Source organism: Jaculus jaculus, chromosome 19, assembly GCF_020740685.1.
Source record: "Jaculus jaculus isolate mJacJac1 chromosome 19, mJacJac1.mat.Y.cur, whole genome shotgun sequence".
NCBI lineage: Eukaryota > Metazoa > Chordata > Mammalia > Rodentia > Dipodidae > Jaculus > Jaculus jaculus.
This window is the reverse complement of record NC_059120.1, coordinates 42,178,947-42,197,402: the sequence shown is the minus strand read 5'-3', so window position 1 is coordinate 42,197,402 and position 18,456 is coordinate 42,178,947. Positions and strand designations below refer to the sequence as shown.

The 18,456-nt window shown below is 37.9% G+C and overlaps 1 protein-coding gene across 2 annotated transcripts; it reads right to left on the bottom strand.

The window, feature by feature from the left end:
- Nucleotides 1–1,530: 1,530 nt before the first annotated feature.
- On the bottom strand, nt 1,531–17,273 carry Lrif1 (ligand dependent nuclear receptor interacting factor 1). 2 transcript variants are annotated; one of them, XM_004659001.3, is made up of 4 exons: nt 16,919–17,273; nt 5,283–6,777; nt 3,663–3,935; nt 1,531–2,912 (listed from the first exon to the last, which is right to left on the bottom strand). In XM_004659001.3, exons 1-4 carry the CDS (start codon nt 17,017–17,019, stop codon nt 2,478–2,480), a joined length of 2,304 nt encoding a protein of 767 aa, XP_004659058.2. In that variant the 5' UTR covers nt 17,020–17,273; the 3' UTR covers nt 1,531–2,477. The 2 variants fall into 2 exon arrangements, with proteins under 2 accessions (XP_004659058.2, XP_044994362.1); XM_045138427.1 differs by lacking the exon at nt 5,283–6,777 and having other exon boundaries at nt 16,919–17,271.
- Between the last annotated feature and the right edge of the window lie 1,183 nt (nt 17,274–18,456).

Sequence of the window (18,456 nt, the reverse complement as noted above, 5' to 3'; positions counted from 1 at the left end):
GATTGGTTCCCAGTATGACAGTATTGGAAGATAATTTAAACTTTACAAGGTACAGCCTAATGGGAAGTCTTTAGGTTACTGGGGACATACCCTTGAATGGGAATGTGAGACATTCTGGCCATGAGGTGAGCAGCTTTGCCCAGTTATACATGACCTACCACACCAGAAGCCTATGAGCAAGAACCAACTGACCATGGACCAGTAAAACTGTAAACTAAAATAACTTTCCCTAAGCTTATTATTTGTGAGATTTGTTATAACAGAAAGCTAACACATACAGTGGGTGTCTTTATCATTGAGGGTAACTGATATCTGCTTCACTAATTTTAAATCATTTCTAGGTTCAACTTTGTTGTTGGTGTTTTCTGCCCCCTCCCCCCGATGTAGGGCTTGGCTATATAGCCCAGGTTATCCTAGAATTCACATGTTGTTGTTAGGGTGGCCTCACACTCATGGAAATTCTCCTACCTCTGACTTCTCAGCACTGGGATTAAAGATGTGTGCTACCACACCCTACCATCTTTGTATAGAAGATATTTTCAAAATTTCTGTGATCAAAAGCATTACAAACAAGTTAATGTGGGTCAACAATGAGAATGGTAGTATCTAATTTGATTCTAAAGTCTGAGAAAATGATTTTTAAAAATTTACTTGCAAGAAGAGAGGGAATTGGCATAATGCCAGGGTATTTTGCCACTGCCAACTCTAGATGCATGTGCCAATTTGTGTATCTGGCTTCACACTGGTACTGGGGATTTGAACCTGGATGATCAGACTTTCGAAGCAAGTACCCTAAGCTGCCAAACCATCACTCCAACCCTGTCAATGATATTTTTTTAAAGAAAAAAGTTTACTCTCCTTTATTCCATGCCCAAATATACTCAAACTTTCCTATGTCAAAGATTACCCAGAGCCAGGCGTGATGGCACACGCCTTTAATCCTAGCACCCAGGAGGCAGAGGTAGGAGGATTGCTGAGTTCGAGGCCACCCTGACACTACATAGTGAATTCCAGCTCAGCCGGGGCTAGAGTGAGAACCTACCTCGAAAAACAAAAACAAACAAAAAAGATTAACCAGAGAAGAACAGAACATATGCTTTTATTAAGAAAAAAACTATTGTTTGACATGTTTTACAAGGTACCAGTGTTCAGATCAACCTTTCATATACTCTATATAATGTGCATATGTATCAAAAAAGCTGCTACAAAGTAACACATTATTTTTAAGCCAATAATATACCATGAAATAGCCTAAATTACATTTCAAATTATATAAAATAGAGTTGGCAACAACTATCCATTATCTTTTTGCTATTTTTCCTGTTTCTTTTTCTTTTTGAGGAAGGGTCTCACTATAGCTCAGGCTGTATGTATAGCCCAGGCAATCCTACAACCTCAGTGTCCTGAGTGCTAGGGTAACAAGAGTGAGTCACCAAACCAGCAATGTCCTTCATTCCTGAGGAATGTTCATATATTTAAGTAAGTTTATGATACATTTTCTTTCATGAAATAAAGAAGTCAACAATAGTGAGTAGAAGGTATTATTTTTATGGGTAAAGTGACCATGAAAGCATACATACAAACTCAATGGTAAAGTTAAGCTTACGGGTGACATCTCATTTTGCATTGTAGAATTTCAACAGCACATAATAATTAATTATTATTAGAATAGATCTCAGTAATTTAAAGATACAGTAACAAAAACTCATTAAACATATTCAAACCTGGGGATTTCAGTTCATAGAAAAATACAAATTTTTCTTCCAAAAACAGTATGTTTCCAAAAACCATGTAGATTACTCAAAAGTCATTTGTCAACCTTTCTGAATTCCTTAAATAAAACTTTATATAATCAATGAATGAAAAGTTTTCTTTCCCAAATCTATTTTCAGAATGCGTCCAGAATTAATTTACAGTAGTCTCCTGCAATCTGTAGATTTGCAGTGTCTTCAGTTACCCATTGTCAACTCCTATCCAAAATTATTGAGAAATACCCCAATAGGAGAATTCTGTCTTTCTCAGGAAACGAATCACTGCTTCATCTAGCATATCAACACTGCAGACACTCCAGCCTGTTACAAATCTAACTATATACCAGAGTTATCAGAATGGCTGCCACGGTATTACAAAGGTTGTATACAGGATTTTTTTTTATTTTTATTTTTTGAGGAGAGAGAGAGAATGGGAACACCAGGACCTCTTGCCACTTCAAACCAACTGTAGATGTATGTGCAACTTTGTGCATCGAGCATTATATGGATATTGGGGAATTGAACCACAGGCATCAGGCTTTGCAAGTAAGCATCTTTGACCACTAAGCAATCTCTCCAGCTCTGTATACAGGATTTGGTATTCTCTTTGGGTTCAGGCATCCAGTGTTCTTGAATATGTTCCAGACAGATAAAGGGAGAACTTCCATATAAATACAACAGTCTATTTATGAAACAGTGTTATTTCATTGAAATTTTAAATACATTTTATTGTTTTTGGTGCATCTTCTTACGCATTTCTTCAAGCGCTGCTTCTTTCTCTCTTAGTACCTGCTTAAGTCTTCTTATTTTTTCATCTCGGATGGTTTCTTCTAATTCTGGTGGTGTCGCTGGGAAAATATCTTCAGTATAGTTTTTATTAAAGGAATTACTGTGTTCAGAAGCTGCAAGTGAACTCAATGTGCCTTTCTCCTGCTTCTCATGAGAACAGTGTTCTAACTCAGTTCTCCTTTCTTCCCTGATTTTGCTGTGGCTTAGGTTATGTTGTGATGTATCTGAAGATGGTAAAGTATTACTAAGGTGTTGGGAACTGATGACATTAGTTGCCCCATTTATGACTGTGTTAACAGCACTCTTGGTTTTTCTCCTCTTTGTGTATTCCATCTTCTTAATGGTTTTTGCTTTTCTTTTCTTAACAAAACTCTGTTGCAATGTTGAGTAAAAATCGAGAAAAAAAGAATATTATTGGTGTATCATGTGCTCTCAAACAAAGCTGGAGATACAAATATTTAGCAATTGCATTCAATAAAATGTACTAGAGACAGCTATAGTAAGAAAGAAATGGATCCCACTATGTGGTACCAAAATTAACAGTATAGTCTTAGTCCCTGAAAAAATAAGCTGCTTTAGTCAATCTTTCCTGTTTAAGTCACATATTAGAAATCATACTGGCTAATCAAACTAAAACAGTACCTACAAAGTGCCTGAAAAATATATTTTTTTACTTGTACAATAGGCAATATGTAGAAGCTTTTCATTAAGAAAGGCTGACTAAAATGGTTGAAGTTCACAATATGCAATAACAATAAATTCATAAGCAGAATGTTAGGAGGTGATCATAATGAAATTTCTTTTCATTACTATTGACTATATATGTTACTGAAAATGTATTGAGTTAATATGGCAATAATACATGCTTATTTTTTTCACTATACTTAGATCATTTCCTTTAGATAAGTCTTTAAAGTAGGATATATACTTGAAATGCTTATGAATATTTTCTTAAAATAGATAACCAAAAATACTTGGAACATCTTAAAGTAATAGGGGATACAAATTATCTGTAGATAATTTGGTAACAATCAACATTTACTCCAATTCACAAGGCTGAAACCCAAATAAAAAATAAAACCCATGAGTCATTCCTACAAAGGATACTTCAAAATCTATTACCTGTTTTTCTTGTTCTTCCTTTACTACAAATTCTGCCTCTTTGTAAGTACTACTCTTCAATGAACTGCTAAAGGAATCAAACCCTTTTCCAGAGCCCAAATGGTCAGGAATTCGAGTAAGGCACACTCTCAATTCTTTCGTGACATCAAATATCTTTTTAAATTCAGCATCACTCTTCAGATATGATGCCTTATTACTGCTTCCTTGAGAATATTTCTTGTCATTTCTTTCTTGAGTACCTTTTTTTAATGTTGCTGCCATTTCATTCTGGATCTGGAATTGAGAAAACAAACAATACTGCTAATGAGTTACTCAAGTTATATCAGACTAGCCACTGAGTAGTAATCTTTCACAAATAAGCACCTCATGCTTTAAGGGTTTGTATTACCTTTCTCTTACCACACACATTAAAAAAAAAAACAACAACTGAATTTACAAGCTGAAAATATCCCTACAATTTATTTACTGTACCAGAAAAGAATTAGTACATTCTCAAACACCTGAGATGAGAATAGAGAATGGCAACTTTAGAATAATCTAGGCTGGATGTGGTGTAGTCAGGTTGATGCAGGAGAATGACGAATTCAAGGCTACACAGCAAGACAAAACAAACCAAGAAATAATCCTTAAAAGTCATAGTCTTCTGGAAAGTCTAATGTCTTTAGTCATCTTAAACTATCTGGTTTACTTCCTTGTATTTTTGGAGTTTAATCATATCTTTATGCACAGGACAAATACTGGCATTCTTTTTTTTTTTTTTTGGTTTTCCGAGGTAGGATCTCATGCTAGTCAGGCTGACCTAGAATTCACTATGTTGTCTCAGAGTGGCCTCGAACTCTCAGCAATCCTTCTACCTCTGCCTCCTGAGTGCTGGGATTAAAGGCGTGCACCACCATGCCCAGCTAATACTGGCATTCTTAATCAGACATTTAAATAAGCAAGGAAAAAATAGATACAGATATCTTATAGCCACATATACATTTTTAAGAGTAGCTTGTAGGTATGTTGATGATTAGATGGCAGTCAAAAAGGACTAACAATGGGAAAAAAATTACCTAAAACCAACCAAACAACCCCCTCCCCCTAAAAATGCCCCACCATTAAAGATGTGGATGAAACCTATTTCACTGAAAGGTACATAAGCCCCTGCCTACCTTTTCATGTAGCTTAAAAAAAAAATTCATTTGTTTCCATCATCATCAAAAGCTAACACACCAAAAGCTAAAAAATAGTCCCACTACTTAGGCCCCAGCTCTTCCATATATATAATATTCCTATCTTCATATGCTAAACATATATATGTGTGTACATATACATACATAGTATAAATACACAGAATTTTACTAATCTTTGAAGTAACATCATCCTTTCCAACTCTTCTAAACTTTACTGCTGTGACTGATTGTTTTAAAGTTTTGTCAAGCCAAATGGTTCAAGAGAAAGATACAGCTTATATTCTCTCAATCACACTTGCTCAAATATTTATGATAAAAGCTTTCACTTAATTAGGTATGCATGTGATAAAGTGAAGGAGAGGAGGAAGAGGAATCACAGACAACTTTAAGAATTAAATACTTTTTCACACAGATAAATAAAAACACCCTGACATGATAAAATTACCTTTAATTCTTGGTCTCTGAAAACACACTGTTGTGAAGTAACAGCTGTTGCGTCAACAGAGGAACATATTTTCTCTATGCTCTGGATGATATTTCCTTGTCTGGGGGCATTTTGTCCTGTACTAAGTCCATCTGGAAAAACTGGCTTTGTAAATAAAGTCTTACTCTGTTTAAAGTAGTTAGTGGATTGGTTCATAGTATGAGGGTTTGTGGTAAAAAGAGATGATTTCTCCTCTTTCTTATTTGTCTCTGTACTTAGATTAGCCATGGAATCAAGCTGGGAATTTGTCTCCATCTGAAAAGACTTACTTTTAGCCAAAACAATATTTACAACCTCTCTGGATATTTCTGTTACTGGAGTTGTACTCACTACCTGTGAAGTATCTTTTCTTAGTGGAATATCAGAAGAAAAAGAATTCTGTTGGTCAACTTGTGATGGCAGAACATCTGTCCCCTTTTTAGCCAACAGATAGACTTTCCCATTAAACATTACCAAGGCATTATCTTTAATAGGCATACTTATAGACTGTGTCCCACCAGAAGTGATGGTATTCAACAGTGCAGTATTTACATTATTAGCTCCCAAATTTTTCCTATCTACAAAATTTTTTAAAATCTTTGAAGCCACATTATTTGAAGATTTAACAGGAACAAGAGATGGAATACAAGGCTGTAGATTTTCTTGAAAAATCCATTTCACTGGAGCACCTTGAGAATGCTGACCACTTTTTAATTGTGTCTCTGCAGCAACATTCGTTGGAATTTGTGTGGTATTTAATATCACTGGTTTTGCTATGTCTTTAACAGGTTTTGGGTAAATATTTTGAAAGTTCTTGGTAATTACATTTTTCACTGTTTTTACAGGAGATACATAAATAACTCTTGGTATTTGGGAGGCCTCAACTGTTGCTGAAGTACTTGTGGTTGTAGTTGCCAGTATCTTTTGCTGAACTGAAGGAGGCAAGGATGATGCAGGTATAGATTTCACTTCAGCATTGGCTGGAATCTGTAAATGATGCCTAGATGGCAAAATTGGAGACTTCAGAGTCATTGGAAGATTTGGGGTATTGACTACAACGTAAGATGAGTCATGTTTTGTTGAGGGAGGAACAGCAAATGTTTGCATGGTGAGTCCATCAATTTTCACACCATGACTCTTAACTTTAGAAACTGATGATGTAAAATTTTCAGTTCCCACAGATGCCATTCTACCTTTTTCTGTTGTGTCTACTGTCCTTGTAAGAAAATAGTTTGAAGAACTGGCTGGCTGAAAAATGGGCAATTGAACTGATGCACTTGTGGAAGAGCTGGAAATCTGAGTTTGAAAAGTAACTTGAACTGGTTTTCCTGTATTCCCTTTTAAAGCATCAGACATGACTGGAGATTGAACTATTGGAATAAGACTTCCAGAAGAATTAGAAATTGGAAGTAATTGCAGAAGATTTTTTCCATCCGAGCCAATCGTCTGAACTACTTGGTACATGCAGCCTGAAACACTTAAAAGAACATTTTGAGTAAATAAATACAACATACTACATGGTATATACATTTTATTTAAAAACAAACATTTGTAAATATTATTTTAAAATATTTAAACTTACTAACATATATAATTTGCTATTTTGAGGTATCAATATATTTTGAAACAGATTTTGTAGAGCTAATCAGAGGTATAGTCAGCTTTGATTCAAATCTTACAATTAGGCAAAGAAATTTCAAAATCCAAATCTTCTAAAATGAAAAGTCAGGGTTTCTGAGGTTTACTCTGTATAAATCATTATACTAAACAGACTGCTTGTAAATTCTTAGCATTTTCCTATCTCCTTTTCCATGAATTCTTTCCTCTGTCTTCTTTATTCCCTCTTACTGACCAGGACTTTCATTCCAACTCTACTAATTCTACTTTCTTCACAAATTACTTCTATCTTCTTCTTACTAACAGTGGTTCTCAAATGTTATCACCAACTTTCTTCTGTTTCAGGTATTTCATATGGTGATATCTCACTTTGCCACACTTTGTAGACTTAACGGAATTACTCATGTAGCAACCATTTTCTTCTTCATCATTTTAGTAGATTAGAGATTTTGGTGCTAAATGGTCTTTGGTATAGCAATTAGTTTGCTATTAATTACACATCAATCTATATAAATGCCATCACATAAATTTTAGCTGATCAGTTTACAATGAAGTTTGAACAGACTGGAAATCAATAAATTCTTTAACCTAGCCAATTTTGGTTGTTTATTTGTTATTTACCTATTGCAGTACTGGGGATGAAACTTAGGGTCTCTAACACTGAGCTATTAACATCTTCTGGCCATTATCCCAGCCAATTTTGATCCCCATTCTTATGAGCTATTTTTAAATACAAATGATCAGATTTTACAAAAAGCTAACATATGTAAATCTCCATATAATCTTAATATGTAGAAACCACTTGGAATAGACATATCAAGTTATTTATACCTAAAACCACATTTTAGTTTCTGGAAAATGTGTAGCTCTCATGAACTCAGAGTTATCAAACATGACATCATTTTACCTAGGTACTTCTCTCCCATAGCATCAATAATACTTCCCAAGAGATACATTCTCTAGCCAAATCACATATCCTTGTCATTCCTTCATAATGAATCAGTAATATTATACCAGTTAATACCTTCATTACACATGCCTCAGCTTCTCATCACACTCTACTTTCTCTCTCATGATAAATTCTAACAACTATGGAGTCCTTGTTGCAAAGACTCGGTATGGTCTTAGATGACTAAGAACAAAAGGAGAAAAAAAGTAAGAACTGATAATACAAATCCTCAAAAGTGTAAAGGTATACATTATTACCTATAGGCGTGTTTTAAATACTTTCAAGTATGAATAAAAGTCAATGCCAAAAGAATTAAGTATCCAAGGAGTGCTGGAATTCACTTTTACCCTAGTGTAACACAACATAATTATATCCTTAGAAAAGTTGTCTTCTGGACATCAAAATGGCATACTGCTTTTAGTAAAGTAACCTCTGGGGTTGGAGAGATGGCTTAGCAGTTAAGGTACATGCCTGCAAAGCCAAAGGACCCATCTAAGCGTGATGCACAAGGGGTACACACATCTGGAGTTCATTTGCAGTGGCTGGTGGCCCTGGTGCACTCATTCTCTCCCCCTCCCTCCCTCCCTCCCTCCCTCCCTCCCTCCCTCCCTCCCTCTCTCTCTCTCTCTCTCTCTCTCTCTCTCTCTCTCTCTCTCTCCCCTGCCTATTTCTGTATCTCTCGTTCTCAAATAAATAAATAAAAATAAAAAAAAAAAAAAAAGTTAGCCTCTAGCCAGGCATGGCGGGGCATGCCTTTAATCCCAGCACTTGGGAGGCAGAGGCAGGAGAATCGCCATGAGTTTCCAGGTTAGCCTGGGCTAGAGTGAGATGCTACCTCAAAACCAACAAAAAACAAAAAGTTAACATCTAAAAAGAAGTGTAAACCCCAAAGGAAATGTCTCAGTTCTTGCTTTCAGGTTTGAAAACCCATCTTTACTACCTTCCTGTCCTCTTCCCTTAAAGCACATTTTAACTGGCTAAGAACTTATTCAGCATTAATTCAATAAATGAGTATGTATTAAGTGTGAGCTGGGTATTGTGGCATATGCCATTAATCACAGCAGTTAAAGAGGCTGGGACACAGGATCCCTAGTTCAAGGACAGTATGAGGTGCATAGGGACTCTGATCAAAATTGTAAATTTGTATTGGTACTAATCTGTTCTCTTATGAGATTTTTCTTCTTTTATTAAGTATAAACAAATGACTAGGTGACTTCAGAAGAAAAACATTTAAAACTGATAAGAGTTACTGAGATGATAAAAAAAAGAATCTAAACTGGTGGGCTGGAGAGATGGCTTAGCAGTTAAGACTTTGCCTGCAAAACCTAAGAACCCAGGTTTGATTCCCCATGTAAGCCAGATGCACAAAGTGGCCCATATGCCTGGAGTTTGTTTGCAGTGGTGGGAGGCCCTGGCACCATGTCCGTTCTCATTCTAGTTCGTTCTCTCTCTCTCTCTCTCTCTCTCTCTCAATATATAGATATTTCAAAAAAGAATCTAAACTGGGTAAGAAAGAAAGAAATGAGGGAATAGAAGGCTAATAAGCCTCAAGATTCACCCACAGTAACAAGGCTCCACTAGCTAGGAAGCAAGCATTCAGAATACTTTAAGTTTATAGGGGACACCTGATTCAAACCATCACATTCTGCCCCATGCATCCATATTGATGACCATCCACTATGCAAAATGTAATGTATTCATTCCAACCTTAAAAGTCCCATAGTCATCTCAATACCCATATTGTTCAAACATCCCTATAGCCAAAGACCCCTTAACCATGAGCTATAAAACCAAAATACATAATGACAGACAGTAGACATTCACACTGCAAAAGATGGCACTGGGCAAAGCAAAGAAAGACTGAACCAATGCATGATCTAAAACAAATAGAGCAAACATCAAATTCAACTCCAAGTTGTAGCTGAGTCTGACATATGTAACCAGTTGCCATATCTCTGGCATTCAAATTGCAATGTTCCAGTTAGGCTGCTCATAGCCTGGGAAAACTCCAACCCAAGCCAGTAGCTCTCCTTGGCAGCTATCCCATAGCCCTATATATCTAAAAGTCCTTGGGCGGTGGTGTCTCTCTACAACTCACTGTTCATCCATGCCATGGCTCCATGGGTCCTCTATGTAGGGATTCCAAGAAGCCTGCCTCAACATCCCTGTCTCAGTAGCCATCTCCAAAAAAAAAACTGCATTGCAAATCCAATGACCCTTTCTTTCCTACATTTGTCACCCTCACATAGTATCAGGTGGGTTACTAAATTTGTTAGTACAGGAGTAATAAAGCCAACTTAGAAGAGCAGAGCACTTCTTCAGCATTCAGACCCCTACTTTTAAGAATCAGCATTCTTTCTGCTGTCCCAATGCAAAACAGCTGGCCTAAACTCAATAGTTGGATTCTATCAAATAACTGCATGTGAATGGGCTCTATCTCCAGCCAGATTCATTTGCTCACATCAGGCCATTTCTACTCAATGTATCACTGCATAGGTTCTCAGGAATATAGGAAAATGAAGCATTTCACAAGAACTGCCTCTAGTCCAGTCCAAAGTTTTCTTCCCCTCCTAAGCCAAATCTTACAGTCCACGTTTTTTTTTTGTTGTTTGTTTGTTAGTTTGTTTTTTGAGGTAGGGTCTCACTCTAGCCCAGGCTGACCTGGAATTTACCATGTAGTCTCAGGGTGGCCTTGAACTCACGGCAATCCTCCTACCTGTGCCTCCCGAGTGCTGGAATTAAAGGCGTGCACCACCATGCCTGGCCAGTCCAGAGTTCTTAATGCAGTTACTTCTTTCAACCCTGACCAGAATGGTCCATCAAACTGCCTTCAGCACCAAAAGGCATCTCTTAGACAAAGCTTTAAAATCATCCTTCCACATTCCTGCCATAAATCAGTTCCAAAAGGTCCAAAACTACACATTCAGGTTTCTAGCAGCAATGACCCCACTCTACTGGTACCAATTTTCTGTTGCAGTAACCTTCTCATTGCTTAATAAAGCACCCAACAAAAGTATTCATGGGAGGAAATGGTTTATTTTGGGTTTACAGTATCAAGGGGAAGCTCCATAATGGCAGGGGACAGATGCTAAAGCAGAAACTGGGCATCACCATGCTAAAATCAGGTGGAAGAAAAGCAGTAGAGTGAGCTAACACTGGCAAGCTAGGGGCTAATACACCTCAAGATCCATCCCCAGCAACACAACTTCTCAAGCAAGGTTCCACCTCCCAAACTGCCACCAGCTGGGGAGCAAGCATTCAGAACATCTGTTTATGGGGGACACCTGATTCAAACCACCACAAATAATGACCTCTATGATTATATCCCTTTATTCCTATTGCTGACAGTGATTTCAGCTCCATAATTATGTCTTACCATTTTTATTCAAATATCACCCCTTTAAATTTAAGTTAAAATTAATCTCTCTTAAAAAGAAATAGTATATTTTTCTACCACCCAACCATGTACCAGCATTATTTTCCCAGTCACATAGGCTTTAAATCACCTAGTTACTTTGGCTTAGCATCTTTGTGTGTATGCGTACACACACACACACACACACACACACACACACACACACACACGGGAGGGGCAGGCAGGGCCTCCAGCCACTGCAATCGAACTCCAGATGTGTGTGCCATCTTATGTATATGTGTGACCTTGCACACTTGCATCACTGTGTGTCTGGTTTATGTGGGATCTGGAGAGTCAAACATGGGTCCATAGGCTTCACAAGCAAGCACCTTAATTACTACACCCTCTCCCCAGCCCTTTCTTATTCATTTTTAATTCACTTTATATACATGCTCCCAAATGGCTAGCAGCCAACAAATTTATCCTGAAGACTAGTTTTCTTCTTTTATACTGATCTTACACATTTTTTTCTTTACTACTTTGCCACTCATCACTTAGATTACCCATTGGTCACCTTGTATCTAGCACTCAGCTCATCCCTATATTTTGCTCTAATGCTTGTTTTTGTTTTTTTAACCACTGACTAGTAATTATCTCTAGCAAATTAATACTATTTCCATATTGTTGCCTGTTACGCAGGTATAATCAACTAAGCATTAACATTACCACCTACCTCACTACTTGAAATTTCTACTCATCAGAGAAGCTACTTTAGGCTATTTACATTACTTATTCTAAGTATTCTTTTACTCTTAAATATATATAAAGTTCAAAGTCCATCTTTTCCATAAAATAATTCCTCAGTTACATCAACTCAATTTTACTAAATTTTAGAATCCCTATAACATTTGCATTGGTGCCACTAATACTGGAAGTAATACAATGATGTTTTTATTATTACCTATTAACTATATTTTTGAAAAAGGTATTAAATGCTGTTTCTCTAATAAAACTGAAACTTCTTATGAGGATAAGTATGTATCAATGATTCTGTAGCTTTTTTTCCAAATAGCAAGCATAGTAGGTTCTCAAAAATATGTTATAAATGATGGCATTCTTTACAATTTTGTTTCAAATAAGCTATTTCAATTTTTCTATTGTTTAATCGCCTTTAGTTTGTTTCATTCATAGTAAAATTGACCTAACAATTAGAACAGAACCCATGCCTCTCATGTTACATTTAATGGTTTCTACATATTTCTTTTATCAAAAATTGTGACTATTATACACATATTTAAATTCTAATCTCCTCTGTCCTTTCCACTTAAAAAAGTGAAAACGGACAGCTTCTTCTATGTATTTGCAGAGATTCCTCTCCACCTAAAAGATCAAATGAATATATAATGCTGCTAGCTGGACTGAGTCCAACAATTTATTAAACAAAATCATGATTTCCTGGCAATAAAAAGAATAAATTCTAAAATTAAATTGCAAGGTAGAGTTTTAAACTTCTCTTTACTACTCTAATATTGATACACAGCATTCACATATTAGAAAATGAATAATAAAACTCTGGAGGCTAATGAGCATTTTATAGTTTTCAAAAACATAACTTTTCAGTTGTTATGAGATTATTTTTATCTTACTATGACACAGTGAACACACACACAAAAATCAATTGTCATTTACCCTAATTCTAACAGCTCAGCAAAATGGACATGTACTTCCATTAACATCTTACAGCTGACAAATGGAGGGAAGTATTAAAACATTGGGTAATTTATGCAGAATGCATTCTTTTCTGAGGCAATCCTATTTTTTTTTTTTTGTATCTGAGTATAATTCACCAAAAATTCAAAAATATAAACTGACAAATTAATGACAGGAGTTGTTAGCTTACATAATGTCTATCTGAGCTTCACCCCCCTCTTTCCTCCCCAACTTTTATACAAATCAATCAATCAATCAATCTATCTATCTATCTATCTCTTTTGCACGTGTGCACGTGCACACACAAGGTAAAATTTGTACAACTAATTGTACCTGCATTGACAATGAAACATTTTGTTTCAACCAAATCTGGGCTAGGAATGTAGCACAGTGATAGAGAGCTAGCCTAGCATGCACAAAGTCTTGGGCTCAATTCCCAGTACTGGGGGGTAAAAAAAAGAACTAAGAAACAAGGGATTTACTCCCTTTTACCTCCCTCATGGCAGACGCTTTCTTTACTTCCTTTTCTTGATCTAATCATCTTTTTAAACATTTAAAAAAATACTAGCAAACCAAGCAATCTGCCAAAGAGACTAATTGTACCTGGACATTTGAAAACAAATGGGTAAGAGAAGATAAAACCCAACTAAATCACATAACATCCTAATTATTCCTACTATTGTAGAATGCATTACCACTGGATTTTGTTATAATTCCTCTAAGTTAATGATATGTAAGTATTTTCAGCTCTGACTCTGAGTTTCAGATAGAAATATTTTTGATTTCTTTCCTCGTCTATTATTTACCTATTATAACTCACCAATAGCTCCCACCCCAATAAAACTGGCATTACTGAGCATCCAAGGAATTGGTAATTTGTGAACTATCTCTATTTTCCAAGCCATTTCTTTGAACCCAATCCCTATGCTAGGTCACTTATTTCAGGCCTTTGCAATCTCAGAAAAGACATCAGAAATTGAAATCTCATGTGTACATCTCACCCCAGCTCAAAGCTGCTATAAGTTACCCAAAATAACACACCCAACCATGTCAATCCTTCTCTTAAAATCTTCTGAACAATCAATGTACAACAGATGAAATCTTTAGCAGGACAAATCAACCTTTTTGCTTATCCTACTTGCAGTATACAACCAAATAAATTCCAGCTGTCAGGAATAAGCCACAATGGTACACTCAATACTAATTCCCTCAAGGGACACATCCTGCATTCATCTTTTAAGTAGACAAATGCCACTGACACATAACTTTTAAATCTCCTCCTCTATGCCTTCATAACACCTCCTGCACAAAGCTATCATGAAATTCATGACATCAGCTTCCCTTCTACTCAAGTGTCAGATTATAAAGGTTTACATGAAAATGCCAATATCTTACTCTCAAATCTTGACATTTACCACAGTCTATCAATTACATAATAGGTATGCAATGCAAAATCGAGTAAATTAAATGGGTACTATCACAGAATTTCACCCAAATATTTCCTTTGCATTTATAAGATTGAATTTGGTTTGATGTCTGAAATAGCCAGACACATTAAACAATAAATATTCTATGCAGATTACTGAAATCCTTTTTTTAAAGGAACAGTAACTAAAGAAAAGTTCAAACAACAAGAAGTAAAATCATGCAACAAATGACAGTACCATCAAAATATCAGAAAACTAGACTTCCAATACACTAAAGATGTAATATTAGTACTATCATCAACATATTTACATTTCAAAATCATACATATTATTAAAATAAAGTAGAATCAAATACGCAATTAAGGTTTTAAACAACTTCAGAAAAACACCTGCCAAATGTCCCAAATATGTAATGAAAAATCTCAGGAATGTAAAGAAAAAAGTAAGTATAACAAAAACACCAACACATAAACCAATGATCTAATGACTTTGAAAATGATTTATGAATATACCCAAAATATAATTCAATTTGTATTTTTAAGTCCAAAATTAGCCAAAATAATCTAGACTGGTTTCAAAAGTTTATGTCACAATAAAAATCCTTTTAAATAACTTATCTCTGGTGTTGAAAAAAAATATTCAATTGCCAGACATTATATGTAAGTCAAATGTTATCAAATACCCAGAAATTGAAAAAATTAAGGCAAAATTAATCATTATAAAGGAATTATACTTTTCCAAGTATTTATGTATAGGGTATACCATCTGTTTCCTTCTCCAAGCATCCATAAAATAAAAAAAAATATTAAGCAATTTCTGTTACGATTTGCAACACAATACTTAATTTCGGGCTGTTCTCCAATACTGTCTTAGTTCACTAACAGTAGCTAAGTGTCCATTTCATTTTGTAGTATTGTGCCTGTATTCAAACAATCACCATTACACCTGCATGGTGTTAAGCACCTGAATGCCCAAGTACTGGGAAGCTGAGGCAGGATTCCTTGACTTAAGCCCATAAGTTCAAGGCAAGCTTGGACATTAAAAGGAGAATCCATTAAAAAAAAAAAACCCTCAGCATTACTATTTTCATTACAATAAAGTTTTGCATCTACTTGTAATAAACCTACGTCTTGGACTAAAACCAGGTACACGATTAAACTTATACTCTTATAATAGTAGCAAGCATTTATAACATTTATTTTTCCCATGTACTTTTTTTTTTTGGTAAACAAAATACTTGAGAGGAGGAGACAGACAAAAAGAGGCATATATAAGCAGATAGAGAGAATGGCCATTTCAGAGCCTCTTACTGCTGCAATCAAACTCCACACACGTTTCATTTCGTGCCTGTGGCTTTAGGTGGGTACAGAGGAATGCAAACTGGTGGGTGGGGGGGGGGGGTCAGGATTTACAAGTGCTTTTACCACTGAGCCACCTCTCCAGCCCCTCAGATGTTCTATAATTAACAAGACATCTCTAGATGCTATTATTTACAGACTGAAAACTGAAGTGTTGGTCTCATACATACTAAACAACAAAGCTGCGATTAACAAGTAGCCCGATTTTCTTCAAACGCAAATATCCTTTTGAGATTTACATTTTAGTTTCCATATGCCATTTTCTTCTGCAGACCTGTGACATTTTTCTCACCATATACAATAAATACAAGTTAACACATTCTCCTAAATCAACATTTTGTTTCTGTTTTGTTTCCTTTTGATTAACACAAGCTGAAAAAAAAAATTGCTCATCTATTTTCCAAGTGAGGAAGAATGTACTTTAAAAAAAAAATCCTGGAGTCAGGTGTGCTGGTAAACGGGAGCAGGTGATCCGAGCACCAGGAGGCAGAGGTGAGAGGATTCCTTTCGAGGTCAGCCTAGACTACATAGCAGGTACCCTGCCCAGACAGAGCCACAATAGCAGATAAACAAACAGCAATCTCGAATCGGTTCCTCGGCGGAGCTATCCAAAGATGGAACTCTCATCACACCTTTTCGAACCCACGGCTGCCTGAACCGGCTGATTTGACATGACACTTTTCTATCTTGACACTTTTCTATCTTTATTTCTCTCTCTTCACATAATGCTATGGGTTGAAATTTTAAAATCTTTGCCACAGTCTAGAACGCGTTGAGTTTTATGATAGTTTCTAATTAGTATTAGAAGAAAAAAAGTGCCTATGTGCACTAGAACGCACTAGGCTAGTCCAGGCTGAAGGCCGTGCGTGAGAATCTTCCAGAATATTTGGATCGCTAAGAGCGCCGGCCATATTTGTTCTCCTCAGCCGTGGGTTTCTACTGGGTCCGCCTATGAGACTTGAGCCGCTGGCGTGCTGCGCGGAGCGGCGCGTGCGTCACGTTCCAGGCGGATTCACGTTCCCACAAGACGGCGCTGCGAGGGCCGCGGTGCCATGGTGACGCGCCAGCGCGGCGGGTGGCGGCGCGCTCCCTCGGCGGGCGGCCTGCCTGGACGACGGACCTCTCTGTCTGTCCATCAGTCCGCCCGCCCGCCCGCCATCCTGCTAAGAGACGGGGCGCGGAGGACGGGCATGGGTACTTACCAGCGCGAGCTGCTGCCCGGGTTTTCCTCCGCGGCTGTCGGGAAGACCTTCCGCAGACTATGGGACATTTTAGGGGCCAGGGCGGGGGAGGCAGCGCTCATCCGGGGAAGCAAGGGGGCAGTGTTGGGGCGCGAGGACGGGGCCGGGGCCGCCGCGGCCCTCGGGGCTGGGGTGCTGACTGGACGTGCAGGGGCTGACGGGAGGCGCTCCCCAGGGCCGGCGCTCTAGCCGTCAGAGGGAAGTGTGGCTGAGCCGCACCGAAACCGGAAGAGCCGGAAGAACGCGAGCGGCGACCGCACCCTGCCGGCCTCAGGCTCGGGGAGAATCGGGATGGCCCCTCCCCTCACGAGCTACGTGCCCGCTCCGGAGCCGGCCAGAGCGGCCGCGGGGCGGGGCGTCCGAGGCCCCGCCCCCCAGCACCGCCGCGTCGCCCACGCCGCCGCTGCGGACCCGCCCGCCGCCGCAAAGCCGCTAGCCACGGCCCGCGAGCGCCTAGACCGAACTCAGCCCGGTGGCTTCCGGCGTTTCACGTCCGGTTGCCAAGGTGACTGGCTCGCTCTGGCCCCGCCTTTGTGAAGCGATCCAATCTCCAGTGAGGCTTGCGAGGTCTTCTTCCGGAACAAGGAGCGAATCACAGGAGAAAGTTCTCCTGGTGCCTACGAAAAATTAAATGTTTCCGGGGTCAAGCGAAAATTTTCTGCGCTTCTACTGGCTAGCGGTGTTTTGGTTAGTGGACGTCGGTGGGATTTGAGGCATGCAAAAAATGAGAAAGTTTTACATTGCCCACTGTGATTAGCAATGTACTTTTTTTTCATTCCCTGGAGGTACTTAAGATTTTTCCTTCTTTCTCAAGCTTGTTTCTAGACTTAAACTCTTTACTCCATTCCCACTTAATACCTTTAAAAAAGATCCATATTGTTATGTACGTGATCCATTGATTATTTTAAAATTTTGTCCCGCATATAAACGTATTTTATACCCTTATTTGTATCTCCAGAGGATGGCTTTCAAAAAATGTGTCTGGAATCTTGCAGAGAAATCGCTTTCCAATAATTGATTTCAGTCTTTGACATTCTAGTTCAGTTGTGGAATGTTGTGGGAGGAGTGGTTTTGAAGACTATTTTATTAAATATTTTATTTATTAGAGAGAAAGAATGGGCTGGCACATGCACCACCATGTGCATCTGGCATTACATGGGAACTGCAGTATGGAGCTGTGGTCCTTGGGCTTTGCATGTAAGTGCCTTAACTGCTGAGCCATCTCTACAAGTGCCCCACAAGATAATTTTGATTAGTAGAGACAAGTTAGCTGTAAAGTAACTCTTCAAATTCAGGAGAGTGGCAAGGTAGTCAATTTCAAGAGTCACTGATTATTTAAAAGCCATTACTTGCAGGAGTGGTGATGCAGTCCTGTAATTCCAGCATTTAGAAAGAGGCAGGAGGATCAGGAAATCAAGTTCATCTCAGACTGTCTTTAAAAAGGTGAGAGGCTTATTTCCCCGATTCATTATTCATTAATGAATTAACAGTTTAAGAAT